The 17031-nt window shown below is 42.3% G+C and overlaps 1 protein-coding gene across 2 annotated transcripts in view; it reads left to right on the forward strand.

Annotated features, from left to right (window-relative positions):
• The window catches only part of LOC102299546 (partitioning defective 3 homolog), a 308415-nt gene extending 301211 nt beyond the window's left edge, over positions 1-7204 (forward strand). For both annotated transcript variants that reach the window (XM_042219256.1, XM_042219257.1), the window contains exon 23: positions 4442-7204. In XM_042219256.1, the coding sequence (XP_042075190.1) occupies positions 4442-4871 (430 nt within the window). In that variant the 3' untranslated portion in view covers positions 4872-7204. The remainder of the gene's footprint in view (positions 1-4441) is intronic.
• Positions 7205-17031: the final 9827 nt, after the last annotated feature.

Below are 17031 nucleotides of genomic sequence, written 5' to 3' on the forward strand. Positions count from 1 at the left end.
GTGTGTGTGTGTGTGTGTGTGTGTGTGCGTGCGTGCATGCGTGCGTGCATGGTCTTTTCATTTTCTTTGCCAGTTCTTGTCTGTGCTGTAACGCACAAGCACCAATCACTTCTTCATATTCATCCCCTTTTGTGTTATGTTGCCTCAAAACACAGTTGGGTCGATGAAAACGTGTTCGTGTCTGTGGATATGGATTTGCGGTCCACACGGACACATAATCAATTTGGTCTGTATAAGGCAGACTGATCTATGCATTCCCCTCATATGTGTTATCTGCTTGCATCTCATGTGGTGTGACAGTTGAGCTGGGACCTTCTCTCCCAGTGAGTTGCTTCTCTTGGGAAAGTTCATGTCTCCGGCCAAGCAGCCAAGCGAGGATGGCCTTTGATATGCATTCCTTTCATAATCTCATAGTGGCTTCGGGCTAAGAGCCACATGAGCTCAGGCTTGATGCTTGACCCTGGCTGAGGCTTTTCGGGGCTTGGTGTGTCGGCATGGCTTCTCATTAAAGAGCTAGTCTTACATCCCCGGATTAATAATCACAATGCCTTCTAATGTCAGCCACCTCTCTTATTGGAACCTCTTCATCTTTTCCTCTTCCAAAGCAGGAAGTCTGAGCAGTCAGCCATTCAGCAGAAAAGGGAACATTCCCTCACCAAAAAACACCCCAGAAGCTTCCAGAGGAAACCATGGTAGCTGGTTATCTGATGACGGCCAGGCTTAGCTCGCTGTCTGGGATGTGAGGATTGGAAGAACACTAATGAAGGCTTGTTGTTGGAGCAGGATTAGCAGTGACAGGCAGCGGAGGTCGAGAGTGACTGGGAGAGGAACGAGTGTTTTAGTAGGAAGGAGAGACCACTGATTAGCCCGAAAGAGATGTACACACACACACACAAGCACACGCATGAATGCAGTGAATGTCGAGATAAGGTTCTTAACTGCGGGCTGAGTGAACTGCCAGTAGCTCTTTCATCTAGCCATGCAACTATCGCATTCCCAGCCAAAAAGAATATCGTTCCAAGTTAGAAAGAAAACATTATTCCAGGTTTGTAGACAATTTATTTATACAATATAGAAAATGATTGTTGCATTACACATTAGATGCTTTTGGGTGCATGTGTGCGTCCGTGCATGTGTGGAAGCTTTCTCCTACTTCTCATAAACTCTGATTCATCCCAGCTGTTTTAAAGAAACACACAGCGGCCACAAATGTTCCTGCGAGCCAACTTCCTGGGTTTGTTTGTTATTTTCTGTCATTCTAAATTTACCCCACTCTTTGGCATGATGTATTTTCCCATCCCCTCCCGCTGTACATGTAACTAATCTACTTTGTGATATATTTTGGCAAAGGAGTAGAGGTGATAAGAGAAGTAGATCCCTTGACGCATCAATCACTATTACATTCCTGTGGAGCCACGCAATCTCTCTGCTCTCATCTCTCCGCCTCTGACTTCCCCCTAAAACTTGCGTGCTTTTAAAATCTAAAAGGTCATTCTGGAAACGCAGGTTGCTTCCTCGTGCAACAGGCGTTCCTGTGCTTCTAAACAAGCGACTCCCTCATGAGCAGTGCTGGCTGCTCTGTGAGCCAAGCCGGGGTGTAAGTGCGTGGCGGCTCGCCCAGACGGTGAGGTCCATGTATGGAGCATGTGGTGAGGCTCTCTGCAGTCTGTCCCTACATCTGCCCCTGTACTTGTGCATACAAGCAACCAAATGGCAGAACAAGAGGATGTGTTTGTGTTGCACACGTTCGTAACAGAAATGCATGCACAAAAAAACTCACAAGCTCACAAGAGCCCATATACCCCACGTTTGCAGGGCCGTGTGCTTTAGCCCTTCCCCTCCCTTTAGTCATTGTGAACCGCAAGGGCTTTCATTAGAAAGGCTGAAATTTTGGGATTCTCAAAACAGTTTCACTGTGATGATGATAGAAAGAAAATATTTCTAGCAATGGAAAGTTATCAAGAAAGAGGCACTGTGTTTTGTAGCATTTGCTTTAAATCTGTGTGCCCATGATGGCAGCCCTGGTATAGGAACAAACTGTATAGTGTTTCTACTTGCAGTGGAATTCCCTTATTGAAATCCCCACTTTAACACTTTTTTTTAAAATGTTTATTATGAAACAGAATGGTATTTCAATAAAAGAAAGAAGAAATAAAAAAAAAAACACAACAGAAGGTCAAAAAACCCACAAAGGAAGTTGAATAAAATAGAACAGAAGTAGAAAAAAAACAACTCTCACAACCACAACTGTAGTGTTTCTGGTGAGACATTAATGCACAAGTGACAAAAACATGTGAAGGATTGCACCGAGACATGTTTAAAAGGATTCATCAGTGCTATGAGAGAGAAAAATATCACATGATTCATGTAATACGTTTACTGTTAGCTTGTCACTTCTGTAGCTGTTCTATCACGTTAATATCTCACCAAAAACACTTTAGTTTTGTTTTCTTTGTGTGTGTGTGTGTGTGTGTGTGTTTTGGTTTGTTTTTTTGGGGAGTTTTTGCTGAAGTTTTCCTTTGTATTTTATTTTACTTCCTTTGTAGTTTTTTTTTTATTGCTGTCGGGCATGCAGGACACCCAAGCTGGTGAATGCATTAACCCAAGAAGAAAGTCACCTAGGATCAAATTGATACCATAGCTACATCGACTAAACCTCTCTGACAATTTTGAATCTTGGTGACCTTGTTGGAGGTAAACTTTTCTTTCTCAGCATTTTTCTAATTGCTGGTGTTTTTCTAAGGCCACACTAATGTGTTTTTGTTTGCATCGTTTTCTCTCCGTTTTGGCCTCCCGCCCACACTGAGATGGCGTTTTCCTCAAGTAAAAACACAGCGTTTTGAAAACACTCTCAAAAACGCATACATTTCAAAACAGAGCTGCCCCGTCGCAGTGTGGACACTCGAAAACGCAGACTTTCTAATAGCGGAGGGCATTATACAGCAGTTGTTTAGATTGCTCTCAATTTTGACAGCCCTAAAAATGATTAATATCAGTTTGTACATGCTCCAGATAGCTTTTCTTCAAATTCTTTAACTCTCACTCGCTTTTGCGCATGCGCAGGACTGTAACGTTTTGGGTTGTTTCAATGTGGACGCGCAACTCTGTGAAAACAACTGAAAACACTAGTGTGGACACTGTTTTCAAATCTATCCGGGCTAGTGTGGACATAGCCTCAGTTGCACTGCGTTTGAACACTCAGGGCCATCGTACATATTCCACTGCCAATACATCTGCCTATATATATTTACCATGCTTATATTCAAAAGTGCTTTCTTACCAAATGCTGGACTGACTTGGCTGGACATGTCAGGACACTGGACACTTCCATCAAAAACTTTAAATGGGCATATTTTTGAATGGAGTAAAATTCATCAGTTTCATCTAGTTGATTGTGCAATTAAAAACCATGGTTGTTGGGTTTTGTTTTGTTTTTTCAGTTTGTACAAATTGAGAAATGAGTCCCACTTCCCTCAATTGTAAAACCACACAGTTGTGTCTTCTGCCTGTTCCTCACAGCCTCCCTGGAATGCAGGTGTTCTGGCCTAAAAGCATACCGGGCCCCTTTCTCCCTCTGCAGTCTTGTGCCTTGTACTCAAAAGCCTTTTAAGCACACAACGGGTCAGTGAGGTGTGAATGGGATCTCTCTTAGCACCCCTGATGCAAAAGACACTGTCACAGATATTCCATCCCACGTCTGCTCTAATGGATTCTAATAATGGAGGAGAAGACTTAACACTTTAGCCAAAGACCCTGCAGATTTCAATGACAGCTGTCCAGGTGAAAGGGGAGCACGTGTGGTGGGAAGCATGCATGGATGATAGCTCTTTTGTTTAAATTTTGTTTCTAACAAAAGATACGTCCATAAATCTTTGGCCGGCCTGTCAGTGCATGGGCTGACAGGCAAGTCGAAGATGAGTAGAAGCCAGATAACTCTCTGAGGCCTACCATTATTCTGTCTGGTCTGTAAGTGCACCCATCTGCATCCCCAATACCAAGTTAAATGGATGAAAGCCGGCATTTTCTCAGCGAGGTTTTAACATTTATGTTTGTTTACAATGTGGAAATAATAGTCCTGCACGCGTTTCATGCTTCCGATATTTATTTCCTGCCTCTTTCATGTCTCGTTTCTTTTTTCTTTTATGTTACTGGATTCAGTCTAATCACGCAGGAGCCTAAAACAGACCCCTCTGCACCATTGATGTTGCTTTCAGTATTTTAAGTGAATGCTTTTAGCTCTCACACAAATGTGAAAATGATCCCGTTCTCCGCTGAAGTGCAGTTCCTTTTGAATTCCCCTTGAATACTGCTGACCCAGGGGGCTTTTTTTTTTAAACAGAATCAAATAAAATCCACCTCTGTTCGCTTTAGATTTAATTGCTGCTTAAGGTGACTGAGAAAACAGTGCAATTGACCCTCCTACCTGTTTCTGTGTGTTTAGGCAACCTCGCAAGAACAACAGTGCGGCGTCCCAGGACTCGTGGGATAAGATGTACATGCCAGCAGAGGGATTTCAGCCATCCAAGGAAAATCCTCGCTACTCCGGGGGCCAGGGGTCACGTAACGGCTACCTGGGAACACCCAGTATTAACGCCCGCGTCTTCCTCGAGACCCAGGAGTTGCTGAGGCAGGAGGAAAGGCGTCGAGAGCAGGAGGCCAGCAAAACCAGGCCGCCTCCTGCACAGGAAACCCCCAGCGGCATCACCTTTGACCAGAACAGAGACAGCACTCAAGCCACTGGCTCTGCCATAGCTCGGGCCCTCTCAAAACCCAAGGGGCCCTACAGACAGGACGTGCCCCCATCACCGTCCCAAATCGCCAAGCTCAGCAGGCATCAGAGTTCAGTGAAGGGAAGGCTGTTTTATTCCTGAGAGGGTGAAAAGGAAGAATATGGATGTCTTTAAGGAGATGAGGACTGATCCTAACAAGCATTTACAGGGGAAAAAAAACAAAAACAAGATTTGTGGGATTTTTTTAAAATAAAAATATGAAATATAAAGATTTTTATAGGACTGCTGTAAAAAATGTTTATATTTAAAGAAAGATTTTTTTTTTTTAATTAAGAACCGTGATCCTTTTTAAGCTGTTTTATAGTCCAGCATTGTGATCATTCATACCTTGTATGTTTATCCTTTAAGTGCCTTTAAAGTCATTTGATTGTTTGGTGTTTTTGACTCGTGATCTGCTGTTTTGACCCATCTAACACACCCGGAAAAAGCTGCCATCACAACAGAGGACTGTTTGAGGAGATCTCAGCAGCGCTGCACCTAAACAGTCGTAACCTAATGGGCAAGTCTCAGTCCAGACATGCTTTTTCTACCACGCATCTGCTAGACCTCAGTCGATACCACGCTTGTGTGAATGAGGCTTATTTTTGATGTTCATGGCGACTTTAACTGTGTGTGTGTGTGTGTGTGTGTGTGTATTTGAGGGAGAGAAGGTGACAGAGTGCTGGCAGGAGCTGACATGTAGTGGGAGAGTGTGGAGGTTAAAAAGCTTGTGTGAACTGTGGAGTCAGAGCTTGGGTTTTGGGCATGAGCACCCATCCCCCTCACTTCAGGGAAATGTCCCTTTTGGTTTCAGATACAGGACTTACTCAAAGTCTGTATCCTCTTTCCAACCCCCTCTTGTATTCAGTATGATAATCCTAAATTCTCTCTTCCCTTCTGCTGGCTGCTTTATCAGTCCCCCCTCCCCCCTCTCTCACACTGTCGCCATCAATATACAGCACTCTCAGTGGAGGAAAACGGCTTTAGATCTTCTTTATTTCTGCTCCGCTCCACCCACTCAGGGAATCCAGCAGTACAAATGGGGTCAGGTCTGGGTTATTAATTAATGTACGTCATTAAAAATAAATGCACACCTTCGTTTGTGTTTGTTCTCACGTACGGTGGGGAGATAAAAAATGGCAACCTTGGCGGCGTGCCGCTTGGCCCCTGGCCTCGCCTGGACTGATTTGGCCGTAACCGAAGCCTGCTGGCCTTTAGGTGTCTGAGCTGTTTTTCGCTGAATATTTCATCAGGGCAGTTACATGGGAAACTGCATCAGCTCTGCTGTGGGTGGCCTTGGTGTAGTGCTGCATATCCATGGGGCAGATACAATGGAGCTGATTTTGTTTACCTTCATGATTATTTCCATTATTTCCAAACAAGAATTCACTCTTCTGGAGTTAAGGACCTGATTTGCTATGTGAGGCCAATTTTTTTTTCTTAAGGAGAAAAGTGCAGATTACATTTGAGTTACAGTTTAGATTTAGATCAGGTTCGGAAAAATGACTTGGATATATGTTTATATGCACTAAAAAAAAACAGGTTATGCTTTCAACTTGAAACTGAGGTGTAAATGTGATCAGGCTGGTGATCAGACTTCTCCTTTGCTACATTACACAACGGTCTTTTGTAACTGTTGTGGTATTACAATATGCTGTTTCATGGTGAATGTGCTCAACAAGCAGATCTCCAGCATTGTCATATGACACATGTAGACCTCTGGTGGTTTCTTTGTGTCAACTTCAGTCACGCTTGGATGGATTTATTTTGAACACCAAGGATGTATCTAACAAGCGAACTCCTTGATTCTCAACTCTGAGATCAGGCACGTGTAATAAGAAACCCAGCGAGACATCTGCATGACCAAGAAGTCTGTTAAAAGCTAGCTTGACAAATCAGGTCTCTCTAATTCCATGTTCCAGCCATAGACAAATCAGCCTACCACAGACAGCAGACCGAAGCTTTGTTGCTTAAAAAAATGCATTCGATATAATACACTGACTGGAGTTCTCACAGAATGAATTGCACTTTTCTCTTTTGTCCCCTTTGTGATCATTCAAATGAATTTGCTTCGCTAAACCTCTGTTATTTCCTGAGCCCCGGGTTAAGCGCCGAGTCTGGGATTATACTTCTTTGGGAACACACACACGGACAGCTGCGGCCACCACCGAGGCCTTGTTCTTCCTATAACGCTGCTTTCTGGTCCGTACAGAGTTCTCTCAGAGGACACTGCAGTGCGCTGGCAGCACATACAGCAGATCTCTCCACCCTGGCCTACTTAAGTACGCTGAAAATATAACAGCATAAGACTAGAATTAGGATTAAGATAAAACTCCAGGCTACAGTTTCACAGTTGCTGGTGAGATTATCGATTACGGTCCTCACAAGCAGCAAAAAAAAAAAAAGTATCCTCACACATGCAAGGATATTGAAAGGAGAGCATGAGTAAGCTTGTTTCGCTACCAATTTTTGCATCGTGCTTGTACGTAGGTGGCCATGTGGTTAAGTGTCTGTGAATGCTGCCAGTAAATAGATTCTCCAATATGTCTCTGAATATGTCTTGGCAGCCATATGAACCACTCTGCTGCCGAGTGGGAGAAGAGCAGAGGAGTAGGAGGGAGAGAAGATGGGAGGCCTGACCTTGCAGATGATTCAGTCAATGGAGTAATCACAACTATTCCTCTGAGTCCGCACTACAAACGAGAGGTTACTGACGAGGCGGCGCTCACTTTTGCTGTCTCTTCTTCTTATTCTCCACATTTATCTCCTCCTTCTGTCTGTCAGTTTGCATCTTTTTTTTTTTGCCTGGGCAGAATTGTTGGATCTGGTTGTGTAGATGAAAGTGGTGGTTGCTGTTGTTGTTGGTGGTGGTGTGTGTGTGTTTGCAAGGGCGTGCATGTGTTTATGTAAAGGAACTTTGACACAGCAGCTGTTTTAACCAACGTGTCCGTGTTTCATGTCTCATGAACTGTAGAGGCGCTCGTGATATCTAATGATTTTATTCCCCATCTCTCCTATGCAAATTAGATGATATCCCATAATGCACATTTATTATTTGTGTTGTGTAATTAATGTTTGTTCTCCATCTCTGTGACATATGGATATTTTTTTCCCATAAAGCTATTATTTCGGGAGATTTTTTTAAAGTCCTGGGATAAATGAGAAAGATATTGCCATATTTTCATTGTGTTTTTACAGCCTTCCTTTATTGTGTTTTATTATCCACAACATGGTACTATGGTAGTGAAAAAAAAAGAAAAAAAATTATTAATATGTAAGCACTGTGCAATTTTCCTTTATACAACAGTGTGTCATTAAGAAATGTTTCTGCTGTTCTCTGTACATACGATATGAACCATTTTTTCAGCGAATAAATTGAGGGTAGTTTCAGTCCTTGTAACAGTAATTTCCCTTGATTGCTTTGCTTTAACATTCACAAATTGTTCCTCTCCTTGATAACGCCAGCTAAGGGAAGTAATGAATAACTTATTCTTGCTGCTGCCATACCGGATATGTATTCAGGATTCAAGAATTCAAAATGAAACATTGTTGAACTTATGATAATTATCGGTTATGAAAGTAAAATTGGCTGTTCTCTTTCAGAGGTACGCACATGCATTTGAACTGGGAACGTTCACTTTACTCGTCATCTGGTTGCCATATCATTTCTCACTCTTTCAACATGAAGGCAAGAGAGACCTGAGTAAAGGCTGAACTTTCTAAACAGTTGCTCTTATCACTTTTTGACTGCTGAAACAAGTGGAACGTTTATGGTCTAACTGCAGCTATAAACTGGCGCTAGCTGAAAATGTGGTTCCCACATTTGTTAAAGTGGCAACAAATCCAAAGGTACAAAAAAAAACCCCACACTCGCACATTCTCTTTGTTTTTCAGCTCTTTACACTCCAGCCTAGAGCAAGCTTTCCTTCTAACAACATCCTGTGATGACGCTGATGGTGATAAAGACAATAGTTAAGTTTATGATGTTGAACTCCGGGGAAAAGGAAGGTTTTAGAAAGTGCAGGTTCTGGCCCTGCATTACAGAACTCCTGCCAAATCTGCCTCATCCTGAGGAAGGGAAAGGCTTTTGATAGAATCCGTCTGCTCAGAGAGGAAACATAGTATAGAGCACATGCACCAGGGGTAGAGACATCCACTACTCCGTATAGCGCCTTGGGGTGCAGCAGTAAAATTAAGGTGAAGAGTGAGTGGAGTAAATTTGTCCAGCCTGTGAGAGGACAGAGGGTGACTTTAACCCTGAATAATACCTCAAGGGGAAATTTAAAAGCACCTCTGAAGTAACTCTTCTCTGAACATCCCTGCTGAGCCACAGTCCGTTGCTTTTTATATTGCCTTTGATTGAGGGTCAATAGAGCAAATGGGGAGGAAAGAGACTGCATTTGGTCATGTTCCAGCTCTGTTTCAGCTTTCACTTTTCCCAAAATTCAAAGAGCTTTAATAGAAATACATATCAATGCTTTTGTAGAGTATCACAAGACAAGTTTTTTTTTCTTTAACATTTTTTTGTGGCCAGTCTAAAACATTTCCTTCATATCTGAGTACAGCTGAGTACAGCTTTAAAAGTCTAGTTTAAGATAATGTAAAGTCTAACTTTGTTGATATTCAGTTGTATTTAGTAGTGATGTGTTTACAGTGCTATCCTAAATCTTGAGCCACATCTCATTTTTTAAATATTTCATGTCCAAGGAGCCTTTTTCTTTAGACATGAGGTTTTTTTCACTCATTTTCAGTCCTGACCTTTTACTTGACCATTTTCAGACTGTTTTGTTTGAGCTGCACACTTTAAAAAATCTGAGGAAACTCAACAAGTGAAGGAGTGGCAGGTCTAAAAAGTATCCACAGCAGGTGAACATTATCTGTTCATTCATCATTCTTTTGTTTTTAATTAATTTATTATTTTTAAATATGAGGAAAGATCTGAAACAGGACCTGAGAGATGACTTCATTCAGTTGAACCATCTACTGAACAAATGAGCCTAAGCAGCATCAGAAATGGTCTTAATGGGAGTTGTTAAGAAGTCATTCTTAAGAAAGGGAAACGGGGAGAAAAGGCAAATTACACAAGACCTGGTCTAAAACTCAGTGGCAACAGTCTTATGACATCTTTTGGATTTTTGGTTTAATATGTGCAGAGAAGACCATGAAAGAAGTGCGTGTCTAAAGCCATCTGTAAAACACAATGGAAGCTCTGTCGTGATTTAGAGCTGTATTTCAGCCAGTGCTGTTGGGGATCTTGTCAAAATTGATGGAATTATGAACGCTGAAAAGTACCAACAGATTTTGATTCACCATGAAATACCATCTGGAAAGCATCTGATTGGCAAAAGCTTTGTTTTTAGCATGACAATAATACCAAACACTGCCAATGAAGTAAAAGCATACTCAGATTAAAAAAAAACATGCATTGGAAAACTATTGGTCATGCATTGGCCTCCCCAGAGCCTGGACATGAACATTATTAAAGCAGGGTGCGATCATTTTGAAGAATTTTGAGAATGAAACAAAAGGTAGAAATCGCCAAAGAAGAGCTTTGGATGTTCTTCAAGATGCCTGAAGAAATATTCCTAAAAATCATATACCTGCTCTATTTTTGTCCAACAATCAAATATTTCTGTGTGTGTGCAAGCGCTTGAGGACAGTATGGCAGACAAAAACTTCATCGCTACAACATTCCAGACATAAATCCAGTTGACACATCCATAAAGGTAATCTAAAGCCATCAAAAGACAATCCGTTTCATCCCAGTGTGATACAAAACGCAGCATATAACCTACTTTGCTGTATCAGCTTGCACCCTTAACACTTTGAAGCCTGGGGGAACAGTAAAGCTGTCCTTGGCTCTCGTCTGCCTGATCATTACTCACGCTGAAAAAGCTCGGCTGAGACTTTAATATCACCCCTTTTGCATCTCCCCCATCAGATTACTCCATAATGAAAACCTTTAGCGATTTCCAATGATCAACAGCAGACGCTGTCATTCGGCCAGTTTGATTTCATTACTCCACTTTGTCCTCGTGACCCCTGCAGGCCAGACCAGTAGACCCCTGTGCTGGCAAGTGCGAGCATGTTGATATGAGAAGCAGATGGGGTTTGTGTGAACTGCCAAGTGTCAAGCGACTGGAAGGGTAGGGGTCTTTTCAGCCTGGTGATAGTGGAGTCAGAGTCACCTGTTTTGGGTTGAAGAACCTGCTTCTCCATTCGAGCCACGATCTGCTGCACCGCTGGGATTTCAAAAGCGGAAGTCCACTCTGTAGCAGGAAAACTCACGGCCATAAATCTCAGCAGATGCGCAAGAAAAAGCAGTTGTGGGGGGTTGACACAAATGCACACATGCACACACGTACCAAGAGGTTCTTCCCTAAAGGTTTGGGCAACATCTGGCGATTGCATGTTTCTGATGAGCAGATTGTATCTGTAATGGAGGCAGAAGTGGGAGGAATGCTAACGTTTGTTCGTATGTGTGTGTGTGTGTGCGGCCGAGACAGAGGAAGACTCAACCTAAGAGCAGGCTTACTGAAAAGATGACCAAATGAAGAACAGAGAAACAGAACAGATATCGTGTTTACCAGAACAGGCCTTGCCTCCCGCTTGGTGGGAGAAATTATGGTCTCAACCGGAATCCATGCACTTTGTGCTGCCAGATATTATGTGAAACTGGTGAAGAATCTTTGAGGCTTGCAGGCTCAATTTGTAGAATTTTAAAAGCAGCTAACACGGATGCTGTTGAACTCCTAACATAGATCTGAAAGGCTTTAAACAAGATGCGGTTGTCCTTCTGCCAATCTTTCACACATCTTAATAATACTTAAGACCTTTTCTTAATAGACAGTCATCAGACTACTTTAGAGGATTAACTCATGTATTAAGAACAATTATGTCAGAATTACTTCTTATTTTTCAAATTCAATCCACGGTTCTGTGACAGAGAAACCTGTCTTGGCTTGTGTTGAGATAGTTTTAGTTTAATGGGTTATATGAATATGTACAGATAGGTGAATTTAAAATATTAAACTGATGCTACATCATTGCATTATAAACTAGAAATGACACTAATACACCAGAAGAAAAAAGAAAGTTGTTTTTTCTTTCTTTTTTCAAGAAAATTGCTTCAGTACAGGAAATGTTCCTTATACCTCTTATGTAATGTTTTCTGATGTTGATATTAAATGATCACAAATGCAACAACAACTGACTGATCATAAAAACTTGGCCCGTTATGATTTTGCTTTTTTTTTTGTGCTTAAAAAAAAAAAAAAAAAAAAATTCAATATAATAATAATAATAATAATAATAATAATATAAAAAATAATAATAATAAGTAAATTTGTTTGTTTTCCGGAACCCACAGCAAAGCCTGTAAATTATGTAGACCTCATCTTGTAAAATACGAAACGTTTAATACATCTCTGTTAATTTGACAGTTACAGCTAACTCAAAAGAAATAATTAAGTAATTTTTTTCTTAAATTTCTATTGGAGTGTAAGAGAAAACCCAAGCATCACAGAAGGTCTATTTACCTTCTGTGATGTAATGGTGTGAATATTGAATATTGTAATTCCTTATTTTGACTAAATTCAGAGTTATTATATAAATTTTTTATGTTTGTTTGTTGTTTTTTGATTTTCAGACGAGGTTTTAAGTAGTTATTATATTTTTTTGTGTACCCTGTCTTTAATTTTAGTTTTAACACCAGCAATTCTGCAGATTAACAGCCCACCCAAGAGAAAAGATCATTGGCCAGCACATATTCATCAACAAATGGAAGGTCATAGCTTAACCAACACACTATCAATTATCCCTGTGCACTCCATAAAATTAGGTCTCCCTGGGCCAAAACAGGGCCCAACCAGACAACAGTAGTCCCCTGACAGTTCCCCCTTTTTCTTTGCCAATTTAACCTGAGGCCCTTTCCCATCCCATACCACCCACTGAGCGTGACACGCCGCCTGTAAACAGCTACAGCCCTACAGGCGACGGGAGAAGAGGACTTCCCCACAAAAGAGGAGAAACAATCAAAAATAACAAGTCTACACTTGCGTGTGAGTCAGCACCCTCCGAAAGCTTGAGCTTGATGTTTTGCTTGAAGGTTTTTATTTGCGCTGTAGTGGGATCTGAGGTCACCGTGGAACCTGCAGCAAAGTACTCGAAACACTCTTTGGCTTAGCTTACGATCCGACTTGATTACACAGACTAATGTTTTATTTAACTGCGACTCTTCTGAAGCCTCAGAACTGCTCACGTGATAGCTGCCTCACTCCGGTGTGACTTTGGCCTGTAAAACTGCTGCTGCTGTTTGTTCCTGCTTGTATGACACACTGTTGGTTTGCTGCAAAGAGACAGACAGGCTGTCAGGAGCTCCTGGGTAACTGTGGGCTATTCCCTGATGGGCTCCGTGGAAGGTAATGGGCCTGCCATATTTCACTCACTCACTCTCACACACACACTGAAGAGAACATTCAGGACCCTTTGCTTTTCAAGCTGGATTGGAAACAGAAGGTGTTCTGTGAGGCTGTTTGATTGGCGACATGTGTTGGGAATGGCACAAGTTTCTTTTTCTAGCATGGGGAGCCTTTGATTCTTCACAAAGTGTCTTTGAGGCATCTGTCCTTCGTGAGGCATCTTCTCATGCAGCAACACCGTTTACCCCAGATTGCTTTATGGAAGCCATGAGAGAGTCAGCGGGAGTTCAACGCCGAGCTAAGCTGGGAAAACAAATGTGAGAATAAATAAAATCGACAAATGTAATTTCATCTTGTTTTCATGCGTGGACAAGGAATTACACGTACTTGACCGGCTTTGAAATGGTAATGCATTGTTTGAAGTGTTCTGGTAAACAAAGCAGCACAACATATGCAAATATGTGGTCGCCGGGTTTGATAATAATCTCTCCTCCCAAATTCGGGTTGTTTCAGTCTTTTCAACATCAAATAAGTGAATTATTCTACGGAGCATCTACTTGTGCAATAGCATTTATAATTAGTGTTTCCATCCCTCCTGCTGCCTTCTGCTTCGCCCCACCTTTAACTGCAGCAGTGATTACAGTTCTGAGAAGCGGCGTGTGCCCTCTGACACCGAACAAAAGGTTTGCTTTCCAGCTGCAAAACATCGAGTGAGCTGTTGTGCATCCCGTACAGCGAACCTATGCTGCGTTGTCATTTTTGACACACGCGCGCTTGATCTATGTGTACTCGCTCTGCCTTCACTATCCTGGGTAATAAAAGACACGACACTCCGGTATTGCTCAATATTTATGGATTTATGGATTTATACAGAGCATCCCAGGCTGCACGTTCTGCTGGGTGGATGGAGGAGGTGAGGTGGCACCAGCAAAGCGTCTCAGTTGAAAATCTACATGGGAATAAATCCTATAATCTCTCCCCAGTTTGCACACTAGACTGGCTGAGAGCAATTACTCCGACAAAGAAAACATTTTTTCCCCCTTCTTCTTCTTTTTCTTCTTTCTCCTCCTTGCCTTCTATCATCCTCTCGGCCTTGTGTCAAATTAATCCTCTGAACTTTCCTAAAGATCTTCGTCTATTTCCATTTTTCTTCTAAGAATGCAGGCAGTCTGTCTTTTTTTTCCTTCTTCTCCCCTATCTTTTTCAAATATGGCACCCGGGAGAGGAGATTGCCTTCCAAATGAAACAGCTGTCAAGAATTCCCAATGTCTCAGTGCGCTTTCTCCCCCTTTGTTCTACCTGACCCCCTCCCATCTCCCAACCCCTCTTGCGGAGAGAAAGCGAGACGGAGGTGAACGAAGGCCTTATCTCCTCTCTCCTCTCGGTGGGATCCTCACAGGTGCTGAGTGATGGGAGAATGGGAAGGTGGGGGTCCTCGAGAGGAAGTGGGAGGCGAGGAAAGAAAGAATGGTGGATTAAACAGAGGAAAGCTTCCCTCTTTTTGACAGACAGCAGGAGGGAGAGGAGAGGTGGGACCACGGATTATTTAATGATGAAGGAAAGGGGGTGGTGGTGGGAGCCTGACACCTGTGGGGGAGTATTTAGGGAGGGGAGCCCTGCAAGAAAGAAGGTGACCATCTGTTGCAGTCACAGGCGATGGAGACGGGAGAGCCTTCAACCCGGTCCAAAAATGTTAATGGGTGCGCCGTGTATGCATATCAAACGCACATCTGCACGAGAAGCAGCATTCGCCTTCTGACTGCACATACATGGCCGGATGTTTGCTGTACGTCACTGATTAGCATCATCACTCAAGGCAGTTTCGGTCTCCCCTCCATGTAATGCCAAAGCTTCATTGTTGTTTCATTATTGTATTATTGATCCTACCTTTAATTGACCCGGTAGCATGAATGCCCCCAAACCAAACAATCCATACTCTAAGTGACTCTAATTTGATTTTTGTTTTGTTTCTGTTTTAAACATTAATCTGAATTTGATTGTGGATGCATCGGAGCGAGGATGATGAATTGTTTGTTTCATAATAGCTGCCATACGACAAGGTTACAGAACTTAACTTTTGAAGAGAACAAGCTAGTCCCGCATGCTGTACAGAGACATGTTGTTAGTTAGGAGTAGGGTTTGTGCAATGGTTTTACATTGACTCCAGAAAAAAAAAAATCAAAGCATTAAAAGCATTGCTCATATGGAGATAATTATAAAGTAATGATTAAGAGAAGCAGGAGGGGGGACATAAATATATCATACCTGCAATTTTGTATCCTCTAATATGGATAAAAAATAGATGTTTAAGCTCTCAGAGCAGAACTTTGATGGCATCACTGATGGCTGGAGGAAGGCAGTTGTTTGTAATAATAGAAGCAACCATTTCGTCTCCTAATACTTTTCAGTATTTAGCCAAGGGCGCCATCGCTCCATGTTCATGTGAAAAAGCCTGTGCTCTGTGCGAGTGGTGATGGAGGCAAATCATTGGTGTTCGCAGCTCACAACGGAGACTCCTAATAAAATGGGTTTTTTTGTCATACACCAATAAACCACATGATATGAACCACTGCTGTTCATATCACACCAATACATGTTCTGCTGAGAAAATCATAGGTCCTGCCCTTTATGTGTACGCTTCTTAAACAGCATCAGCACAAACGCTGTTGCTGACCTAGCACACACTTGCACAACGCTTGCTGCCACAAAAACAAAGAAGGCCAGGAACAGCTCCATGAACAAGGCAAAGAGCCCAAACCTTGCCCTGAAGGACCCATAGGATCCACTGCCAACATCCTGGTGGCAGAGATCACAACCTCAGGGTCTACATCTATGACCGGATGAGGGGATTGGTTTGTCAGATGGTTTTATTGTCATAGTTTATGGGTTTGTTTATTACGAGTTGTAGATGTAAACATAATTTCTAGCCTAGCAGGGGTAAATGCTTTCAGACATTGCCGTTTAGAACATATATCCTTCAGATGTGGCCGGCGTGCACTGCCCTGTACATTTCTACAGCGCATGTGGACTCCATCGCAGTGACGACCTGTGCCTGCTTTCTTCTGCACTGACAGTGAGTATCTTTAATGGTGACGGTGTTTTGTTTTTCCTGTCTCTGGGGAGAGATAATTGGGGAGAGGGGGGTGGGCGCTCCCCCTCTGAGGTGAACGGGCCAGAAGAGGCTCTGTAAACATGGGGGAATGAAGATTAATCACACACTAGAGATGGTGTTCCCACTTTAATAATCAGTATTGATTACTGTCACCTTACATCTGCGCCAACAGCTGCTGCGAGGGGGGCCTGTCGCCCAAGGCTGGTCCACCTCACACTTCCCCTATTAAATCATTGTGTATTCACTGGAGAATAGTAGGATAAGCGTGGAATGCAAACCAATAGATATTCCTTATTGTCCATCAAACAATAATACTGCACAATACTACTTTAGCTTTGTTGCCTCACAGTGCAGACCAACCTTAATTTCAGGGATGTCAGTTTGTTTCACAGGTACAGGTTAAATCTGACTTCCTTCTTTTACATAAATATACTGCATTTGGCATTTTTCGACCACACTTTGTTACCCTCACCTCTGTGAACATGCAAATAGTAAAAGAACTTGAACTATAATTGAGTCGCGATATTAAAACAACCTATTAGATGCTGGTTGAGTCTTGTTTGTGTTCACATTGGTTACTTCCTGCTTTATTCTGGTTATTGCCTTTCATTGTGCAGCTTTATTATTTGCTTCCTGTCCTTGTTCTCTTCCCACCTTTGTGATTCCTCAGTTGATTTCACCTCTTCCTTGTTATCCTGCTTTTCTTTGGGCATCTTGAGTTCAAAATCCG

This window comes from Haplochromis burtoni, unplaced genomic scaffold (genome assembly GCF_018398535.1).
Source record: "Haplochromis burtoni strain Fernald_Lab_line unplaced genomic scaffold, NCSU_Asbu1 Contig_30, whole genome shotgun sequence".
Lineage (NCBI taxonomy): Eukaryota > Metazoa > Chordata > Actinopteri > Cichliformes > Cichlidae > Haplochromis > Haplochromis burtoni.